Genomic DNA, 10675 nt, shown 5'->3' with positions numbered 1-10675 from the left:
TCCATCCCCGAATTACAGACATAGGTGCACAAAGAACTCACAGTTAAGGACGGGGTGGACTGGATGGTCTTTGGGGGACCCTTCCAAATATATGATACTGTATCTTCATAGATATATAAAGGCTAACCCTGATTTACAAGCACTCAACTTGCAAGCGACACACAGTGAAGGATAGGGCTGGACCAGGGGGCCCCTTCCAAATCCGTGTTCCGAGTTACATACAAGGTGAACTTAAGAACAGGCCTGCAGAATCAATCTTGGGGTTTCCACAGGCCTTTTCGCGGGCCGGTTGTGGCCACATTTGTGAAGATAAGGCCTATCTTTTCCCTGGGAGCGCGGCCTCCGCCTCCTTCCCAACCGGCCGTTGCACAGCCGCCAGGGACTGATAAGGCCAAGGCCCAACACCCGGCCCTCTGCTCTTCTGGTGGGAGGAATCGGGTTGTGCCTTTCCCTGCATAACGGCAGAATTAGGGTTGCACTGGGTTGCCCTTCGAGTCTCTCCCGACCTGATTCCATAGCCCTGTTTTTCTCCATGAGTACACTCAATGTCTATGAAGGTGGAAGGTCATCTGTCAGGAGGGATCGGATAGTGCCTTTCCCTGCATAATGGTAGAAATTGGACTCCATCTGTGTTCATATTTGGGCATATGGAATTTTTGTGTCAAGTTTGGTCCAGATCCATCATTGTTTGAGACCACAGTGCTCTCTGGATGTAGATGAACTACAACTCCCAAATTCAAGGTCAATGCCCACCAAACCCTTCCAATGTGTTCTGTTGGTCATGGAAGTCCTGTATGCCATGTTTGGTTCAATTCCATCATTGGTGGAGTTCAGAATACTCTTTGATTGTAGGTGAACTATAAATCCCAGCAACTACAACTCCCAAATGTCAAGGTCTATTTCCTCCAAACTCCATCTGTGTTCATATTTGGGCATATGGAATATTCGTGCCAAGTTTGGTCCAGATCCATCATTGTTTGAGTCCACAGTGCTCTCTGGATGTGGGTGAACTACAATTCGCAAACTCAAGGTCAATGTCCGCCAAACCTTTCCAGTTTTTTCTGTTGGTCATGGGAGCCCTGTGTGCTAAGTTTGGCCCAATTCCATCATTGGTGGAGTTCAGAATGCTCTTTGATTGTAGGTGAACTATAAATCCCAGCAATGACAATTCCCAAATGACAAAATCAATTTTTTTGAGTGGAGGACATAAATTGGACTGTTAGGTGTCTTGTGTCCAAATTTGGTATCAATTCCCCCAGTGGTTTTTGAGTTCTGTGAATATCACAAACAAACATTACATTTTTCTTTATATAAATTGTTATTATGTATTATTATTACGAATTGTTATCACTACTATGCATTTTATGTATTTTATGTATTGTTATTGCTATTATGCATTATTATTATTGTGTATTATCATAGATTATTAATTTGTATTGTTATTATTATGCATTATTATTTTGCATTGTTGTTATTGTTGTGAATTATTATTATTACTGATTATTATTATTATTATTGTATTTTATTATGGATTATTTTGTATCATTATGGATTATTACTATGATGTATTAGAAGGAGCCCCCGGTGGCGCAGTGGGTTAAAGCGCTGAGCTGCTGAGCTTGTTGATTCCAGGAAACGGAGTGAGCTTCCGCTGTCAGCCCCAGCTTCTGCCAACCTAGCAGTTCGAAAGCATGCAAATGTGAGTAGATCAATAGGTAATGGGAAGGTAATGGTGCTCCATGCAGTCATGCTGGCCACATGACCTTGGAGGTGTCTACGGACAACGCTGGCTCTTCGGCTTAGAAATGGAGATGAGCACCACACCCAGAGTCAGACATGACTGGACTTAATGTCAGGGGAAAACCTTTACCTTTACTATTAGTATGATGTATTGTTATTATGTATTATTTTCTATTGTTATATTATTATTTATTGTTGTTATTATGTATTGTTATTATGTACGATGACGTATTATTATTTATTTTATGTAATATTATTATGTATTTTATTGTGTATTACTATGTGTTATTATTATTGATTGTTATGTATTATTATTTTGCATTGCTGTTATTGTTACGTATTATTATGTTTATTATTACACATTATTATTGCATTTTATTATGTATTATTTTGTATCATTTTATTATTATTTATTGCTATTATTATGTATTGTTATTATGTACAGTGATGAATTATTATTTTATGTAATATTATTATTACAATTATTGCATTTTATTATGTATTATTTTGTATTGTTTTATTATTATTTATTGCTATTATTATGTATTGTTATCATGTAGGATGATGTATTATTATTTTTACATAATATTATTATGTATTGTCAGTACTATTGTGTATTACTATTATTATTACAAATTGTTATTGTATTTTATTATGTATTATTTTGTATTGTTTTTATTATTTCTTGCTATTATTATGTATTGTTATCATGTAGGATGATGTATTATTACTATTTTTATGTAATATTATTATGTATTTTATTATGTACTAGCCGTCCCCTGCCATGCGTTGCTGTGGCCCACATGAGGGTTCTGTGTGGGATGTTTGGCCCAATTCTATCACTGGTGGGGTTCAGAATGCTCTGTGATTGTAGGTGAACTATAAATCCCAGCAACTACAATCCCCAAATTTCAAGATTCTATTTTCCCCAAACTCCACCAGTGTTCACATTTGGGCATATTGAGTATTAATTCCAAGTTTGGTCCAGATCCATCATTGTTTGAGTCCACAGTGCACTCTGCATGTAGGTGAACTACAACTCCCAAACTCAAGGTCAATGCCCACCAAACCCTTCCAGTATTTTCTGTTGGTCATGGGAGTTCTGTGTGCCAAATTTGGTTCAACTCCAACGTTAGTGGAGTTCAGAATGCTCTTTGATTGTAGGTGAACTATAAATCCCAGCAACTACATCTCCCAAATGACAAAATCATTTTTTTGAGTGAAGGACATACATTGGGTTGTGAGGTGTCTTGTGTCCAAATTTGGTGTCAATTCGTCCAGTGGTTTTTGAGTTCTGTTAATCCCACAAACGAACATTACATTTTTATTTATATAGATTACTATGTATTATTATTATTATTATTATTATTATTATTATTATTATTAAATATTGGGGAACTACAAGTCCAAGGACCCCATAGCCTTGAATCATGGCAGCACAATAGGGTCCAACAGCATTCATTCTGCAGCATAGTATAGACAATGGGACCTTGGGAAACTGCAACTCTCAGGATTGCATGACTTGGAGCCACAGTGGTGTCAATCCACCTTGATTTGGCAGTGTAAATACACTCCTCCAGCCTGGCGTTTGGGAGGAAAGGGCTCTTGTTGAGCCTGATTTGCTTTGCAAACAAGGACGGCCATGCAAAGCGGGTGGGAGGCCTTCCCCCCTTCCAAACATCTGCTCTTTGCTTTGGTCTCAGCCTTCTGTAAAATGGGAGCATTCATTCGTTTGCTCCAATGTCACCCAATTGGAGAATTCGGGGCTGTCGAAGGCATCTCGGATGTCTACACACGTTGCCCAAGTGAGGCGAAGCATAAGGAGAGGGGGGTTAATTTATAAAAATGTATATTATTATTATTATTATTATTATTATTATTATTATTAATTTTCTATTATTATTTTATTGTATTATTATACAATAATAATAATTTATATTTTATTTTATATTATTATTATTATTATTATACTAGCTGTCCCCTGCCATGCGTTGCTGTGGCCCAGTCTGGTGATCTGGAAAATAAAGTAATGAGAAAGTGTTGGTTTCTAATATATGTAATTCCTTTCTGCTTGTGAGTAAACAGTATTTCTTGTTGTTTCTTTGTCAGTGTTGATGTGGAGAGTGTCTGGTTTGCCTACTCTGGAATATGCAACATATCATAGTCCTTCTTTAAGGGTCTCTTTCAAATCTATGATACTATATCTCTCTCTCTCTGTGAATCATATCTATCTATCTGTATCTATGGCTGGATGGCTCTTTGTCAGGAGGGCTTTGATTAGATTTTCTTGCCCTGGTGAAAAGAGTTGGACTGGATGGCCTTAAGTATTTTCTGTTGGTGAAGGGGGTTCTGTGTGGGAAATTTGCCCCAATTCTGTGTTTGTGGGGTTCAGAATGCTCTTTGATTGTAGGTGAACTATAAATCCCAATAACTAAAACTCCCAGATGTCAAGGTCTATTTCCCCCAAACTCCATCTTTGTTCATATTTAGGCATATGAAATTTTTGTGTCAAGTTTGGTCCAGATCCATCATTGTTTGAGCCCACAGTGCTCTCTGGATGTAGGTGAGCTACAACTCCCAAACTCAAGGTCAATGCCCACCAAACACCAAGCCTCAGGGAGCCCTTCCAAATCTATGATCCTATATCTATCTCTCACATACATACATACATACATACATACACATACGGGCCGTTCCGAATTACAAACATCTGATTCACAAACAACTCCTAGTTTAGAACAGGGCTGAGATCACAGGAAGTGAGAGGAATTTTATATTATATACTAGCTGTCCCCTGCCACGTGTTGCTGTGGCCCAGTCTATAAATCCCAGTAAGTACAAATCCCAAATGTCAAGGTTTATTTCCTCCAAACTCCATCTGAGTTCATATTTAGGCATATGAAATTTTTGTGTCAAGTTTGGTCCAGATCCATCATTGTTTGAGCCCACAGTGCTCTCTGGATGTAGGTGAACTAAAACTCCCAAACTCAAGGTCAATGCCCACCAAACCCTTCCAGTGTGTTCTGTTGGTCATGGAAGTCCTGTATGCCATGTTTGGTTCAATTCCATCATTGGTGGAGTTCAGAATGCTCTTTGATTGTAGGTGAACTATAAATCCCAGCAACTACAACTCCCAAATGACAAAATCAATTTTTTTTTTTTTTTAGTGGAGGACATAAATTGGACTGTTAGGTGCCTTGTGTCCAAATTTGGTGTCAATTTCCCCAGTGGTTTTTGAATTCTGATGGTAGCACGAACGAACATTACATTTTTATTTATATAGATTATTATTATATTGTATTATGTTGAACAAGTTTGCTCTGGATGCATCATCGGTGGTTGATGCATCCGGAGCGCATCCAGTGCTGTAGGGGAAACTACAACTCCCACTAAATTTGGACACAAGACACTCATTAGGCCAACAAGTGTCCATCACTCAAAAAAAAAGAAGCTAAAAGACGCTACATTGCATGTGCAAAACCACATATATACACAAACACACATATTTACATTTATACACAAATATATACACACACATATGCATATATACGCACACAAAACACATCTACACAGATCGGTCCACAGCAATGCGTGGCAGAAGAGACTTAAAAAGCCAGAGAAGCTAAAAGACGCTACAGTGCATGTGCAAAACCACATATACACACAAAACACACACATATACACTTATACACAAATATATACACACGCATATATACGCACACAAAACACATCTACCCAGACTGGGCCACAGCAATCTGTGGCAGGGGACGGCTATCTATATAAATAAAAATGTCATGTTTGTTTGTGGGATTAACATAACTCAAAAACCACTGGATGAATTGACACCAAATTTGGACACAAGACACCCATCAGGCCAACAAATGACCATCACTCAGAAAAAACACAGAAAAACACAGCAGAAAAGACTTTAAAAGTAAAAAAAGATACATTACAACGCATGCGCAAAACCACACACACACACACACATATATATACGCAAACACACGTATATACACATATAAACAAATACACACACACACAAAAACACATATACACAGATTGGGCCACAGCAATGTGTGGCAGGGGATGGCTAGTAATAAATAATAACCTGTTCAGCTAATCCAATAAGTAAAAGTTTATTAAAAGCAGAGTATATAAAAAGCAAGCAAGTTCGATTCTGTTATGGCTCAGCAGCAGGATGCTGGGGAATCCTCAGAGGATGATGAGCGGGATGGTTTCACTGAGTCTGTGCGTGATCAGGCTGAATTGCAGGCCTTCGATCAGAGAGAAGGGCCGGCAATGACAGAGGATGTTTGGGATTCCATTTCAGCAAACGAGGAGTTTTCCCACGATATCAGATTGGGCCTCAGAGTGGAGGGAGTGAAGGATAGATTAATTAGATGATCAGAAAGACTCTGTGAGAAGTCCTTGAAACTCTGTGAGACCTCATGGCTGCTTGGTCGGGCCTGAGCTTAAATTAAGTGACGTTTTCTTGGAGTCTCCAGAGCAGACAACTTCGCCATAGAATCAAATTCCCGCATCAGCAATCATGCTCCTGAATCTTGTCTCCTGTGTTTCCCTATGTTCCTATAAGAGTTTTGTCCTGGAAAAGCTACTGTTTTCATGCTTATGGATTTACGCCTATGATCTTGATTTCCTGGATTCCATGTGCTTTGCCTTTATAGACTATTGAACTTTGTAAATATAGAATCATAGAATCATAGAGTTGGAAGAGACCTCATGGGCCATCCAGTCCAACCCCATTCTGCCAAGAAGCAGGAAAATTGCATTCAAAGCACCCCTGACAGATGGCCATCCAGCCTCTGTTTAAAAGCTTCCAAAGAAGGAGCCTCCACCACACTCCAGGGCAGAGAGTTCCACTGCTGAACATCAGGAAGTTCCTCCTAATGTTCAGGTGGAATCTCCTTTCTTGTAGTTTGAAGCCATTACTCCATTGCATCCTAGTTTCCAGGGCAGCAGAAAACAAGTTTGCTCCCTCCTCCCTATGACTTCTTCCCACATACTTATACATGGAAGCAGTGGAATCTCACAGTCAGGAAGTTCTTCCTAATGTTCAGATGGAATCTCCTTTCTTGTAGTTTGAAGCCATTGTTCTGTGTCCTAGTTTCCAGGGAAGCAGGAAACAAGCTTCCTCCCTCCTCCCTATGACTTCCTCCCACATACTTATACATGGCTACCATGTCTCCTCTCAGATGTCTCTTCTGCAGGCTAAACATGCCCAGCTCCTTAAGCCACTCCTCATAGGGCTTGTTCTCCAGACCCTGGATCATTTGAGTCGCCCTCCTCTGGACACATTCCAATTTGTCAATATCTCTCTTCAACTGTGGTGCCCAGAACTGGACACAATATTCCAGGTGTGGTCTAAACAAGGCAGAATAGAGCATGGGGAGCATGACTTTCCTGGATCTAGACACTATACTCCTATTGATGCAGGCCAAAATCCCATTGGCTTTTTTTGCCGCCGCATCACATTGTTGACTCATATTTAACTTGTTGTCCACAAGGACTCCAAGATCTTTTTCACACATTGGACTACTGGTATTTCATAGCACCTTTCCAACTGCTTTTTGGGAACTGCCTTTGCACCCTTTTGCAAGTGTTTTTCTAATTAAACTACTGTCGTCCGAGACTATTGCACTCTGGTGTGGTGCTGGGTGGAAAAGGGTGACCTCAAGGCTAGAGTGCAACAAAATCAGGAAAACCAAGAAAGTCCCCAACAACAGCAATGTACCAAGATTTCCAAAAGCAGGATAACATGAATCCAAAACAGGAAAACTAGGCCACACATGAACTTAATGTAAGAAGAGCTTGAAACGAATACATGAATTCCAAGGCCATATGCCCCATGAAATTGAGAGCTCTTCACCTGAATGCAGCATTGCTCTCACAAGGATTGTACCAACATGAACCACTTTTAAAAAGCCAGAATCCCTCCCATGAGATCATTTCTCCTGCACCTGCCTTCCCATTCCTTATCTCAAATTCACTGGGAAAACCGAGTCTGTCTTAATTGCATGCCCTCTCGTCTCCCTCATTTCTCTCACGAGTATTGATATCGCTTTCTCCAGCCTCGTGGGAATTGCCTGGAGATTCCAAAACAACTCTTTCCAGGCTACTTCTAACCTCCTCTGGGCCCTCTTAATCTCTCCCAGCATCCCCTTCCTCATCTTCTTAGCGCTCAGAATCTGACCAGGCTACAACAGGCAGAAATAGGGAAAACAACGAGGGTTCTTGCGAAGGCATGACCGTGCGGGTCCTGGGCTGGGTTCAAGAGCAGGGTCTTCAGAGGGGCCCCCCGCCGTGGTGCTGCTGGGCCTCTTGGTGGCGGCGTAGGTCCACCTTGCGCTGGAAGCCTTTCCCGCATCCGCTGCAGCTGAAGGGCTTGAAGCCGGTGTGTTTGCGGCTGTGCGTGATCAGGTTGGAGCTCTGGCTGAAGGCCTTGCCGCACACTTGGCACTTGTGTGGCTTCTCACCTGGAAGGACAATGGGTTATTATTATTATTAGCATTATATTATTATTATAATATTAGCATGTGTGACGATGTGTAACTTTTATTCTCATGTTTATGTGTTGTTTAAACAGTAGTTTATGGATGGTAAGTATGGAGGATTATTATGTTCTTGTGGGTTTTTTCGGGCTATAGAGCCATGTTCTAGAGGCATTTCTCCTGACGTTTCGCCTGCATCTATGGCAAGCATCCTCAGAGGTTGAGAAGGTCCTTCTTCTCAACCTCTGAGGATGCTTGCCATAGATGCAGGCGAAACGTCAGGAGAAATGCCTCTAGAACATGGCTCTATAGCCCGAAAAAACCCACAAGAACCTAGTGATTCCAGCCATGAAAGCCTTCGACAATACATGGAGGATTATGTTTTGTTGGAGATAGTGGCTTGGCGTTAGCTGGGTTGCCATAGCAACAGGGGCGGAGCCAACTGCCTCTTCACGGGGCAGCTGTTTTGAAAGTCAGTCAGTAAGCCGGTGAGCTACTGGGAAGACTGAGTCTCTGGGTGGAGATTCAGGGAATGTGTCTGTAGCCGATGTGCTATAGGGAAGACTGAATCTCTGGGTGGAGATTCAGGGAATTAATTGGTGACCAAAGGGGTTACAGAAAAGGACCCGGTAGTGATAAAACTACAGGGGGTTATTGATTCTGAGTTAAGAATCAAGGTTTGGCTGGGAGCCAATTCCGTTAATAAGCCTTTTAGCTTATTTGTTTTATTAGGACAGTTGTCTAGAAGAGTTACATCTGCTTATAGAAACCTCTTGAAGTCTGTGCCTGAGATTACTCATGAAACCTTACTAATGTAACTAGTCAAGATTTGTGCCTCTTGTGAAGAAACAGTTAAACATGTTGTACTCCTGTTAAAATAAACTTGTTACTGTTTTCCTCAAGCCTTGCCTGATACAGTTTCTCTCAAGGCAAACAGCCTACATAAGAAGTAAGGTCAAGCCAGGGACAGTGGGCGCTACGCTATCAAATGAATAAAGCCTTCTGTAATTAATAGTCCCTTTATAAAATAGCTCCTAAGCCGATATTGATTGTTGCCCGGCTTTCCTCACAGATTAGGTGGCAGTAAGCTTTAACCACACTCCTTCACAGCATGATTATCAGTATAAGCATTTTTAGAATTGTTATTAGCATTATATTATTATTAGATCATTATTATCATAGGAGCCCCCGGTGGCGCAGTGGGTTAAACCCTTGTGTCGGCAGGACTGAAGACCGACAGGTCGCAAGTTCGAATCCGGGGAGAGGCGGATGAGCTCCCTCTATCAGCTCCAGCTCCTCATGCGGGGACATGAGAGAAGCCTCCCACAAGGATGATAAAAACATCAAATCATCCGGGCGTCCCCTGAGCAACGTCCTTGTAGACGGCCAATTCTCTCACACCAGAAGCGACTTGCAGTTTCTCAAGTCGCTCCTGACACAACAAAAAAAATATATCATTATCTTATTAACATTTTAGCATTATTATTAGCATTATATTATTAGTATTATTATCATCATTGTGTTGTCGAAGGCTTTCATGGCCGGAATCACTGGGTTGCTGTGAGCTTTCCGGGCTGCTTGGCCATGTTCCAGAAGCATTCTCTCCTGGTGTTTCACCCACATCTATGGCAGGCATCCTCAGAGGTTCTGAGGTCCCTTGGAAAGTAGGCAAGTGGGGTTTATATGGAATGATGTCCAGGGTAGGAGAAAGAACTCTTGTCTCCTTGAAGCAAGTACAAATGTTGCAATTGGCCACCTTAAATGGCCTTGCAGCTTCAAAGCCTGGCTGATTGCTACCTGAGGGAATCCTTTATTTGGAGGTGTTAACTGGCCCTGATTGATTCTTGTCTGATTATCATCATTATTATCAGAAATTGATTCTCTCTGATCACCATCATCATTATTAGCATTATATTATTAGCATTTTTAGCATTATTATCAACATTATAATCATTATCATCCTCATTATTATTAGCATTTTTAGCATTATCAGCATTATATTATTAGTATTATTGTTATTATCACCATTATCATTATTAGCATTATATGATTAGCATTTTTAGCATTTTAGCATTATTTTTATCATTATATTATTATTATGAACATTATTATAAATGCCAGCATTATCTATTCTACATTATCATATTCATCATTATTATTAGCATTATATTGCTAGCATTATCAAGCTGGAATGTGTCCAGAGGAGAGCGACTAAAATGATCAAGGGTCTGGAGAACAAGCCCTATGAGGAGCGGCTTAGGGAACTGGGCATGTTTAGCCTGAAGAAGAGAAGGCTGAGAGGAGATATGATAGCCATGTATAAATATGTGAGAGGAAGCCACAGGGAGGAGGGAGCAAGCCTGTTTTCTGCTTCCTTGGAGACTAGGACGCGGAACAATGGCTTCAAACTACAAGAGAGGAGATTC

The 10675-nt window shown here is 40.7% G+C and overlaps 1 protein-coding gene across 1 annotated transcript in view; it reads right to left on the bottom strand.

Moving 5' to 3' along the window:
* Positions 1–5860: 5860 nt before the first annotated feature.
* Positions 5861–10675, bottom strand: part of GFI1B (growth factor independent 1B transcriptional repressor) — a 28117-nt gene continuing 23302 nt past the window's right edge. Inside the window, exon 7 of the mRNA XM_060757127.2 lies at positions 5861–8234. Within this exon, the coding sequence (XP_060613110.2) occupies positions 8044–8234 (191 nt within the window). The 3' untranslated portion in view covers positions 5861–8043. The remainder of the gene's footprint in view (positions 8235–10675) is intronic.

This window comes from Anolis sagrei, chromosome 11 (assembly GCF_037176765.1).
Source record: "Anolis sagrei isolate rAnoSag1 chromosome 11, rAnoSag1.mat, whole genome shotgun sequence".
Lineage (NCBI taxonomy): Eukaryota > Metazoa > Chordata > Lepidosauria > Squamata > Dactyloidae > Anolis > Anolis sagrei.
The sequence above is the reverse complement of the archived record's forward strand: the minus strand, read 5'-3'. Positions and strand labels throughout refer to the sequence as shown.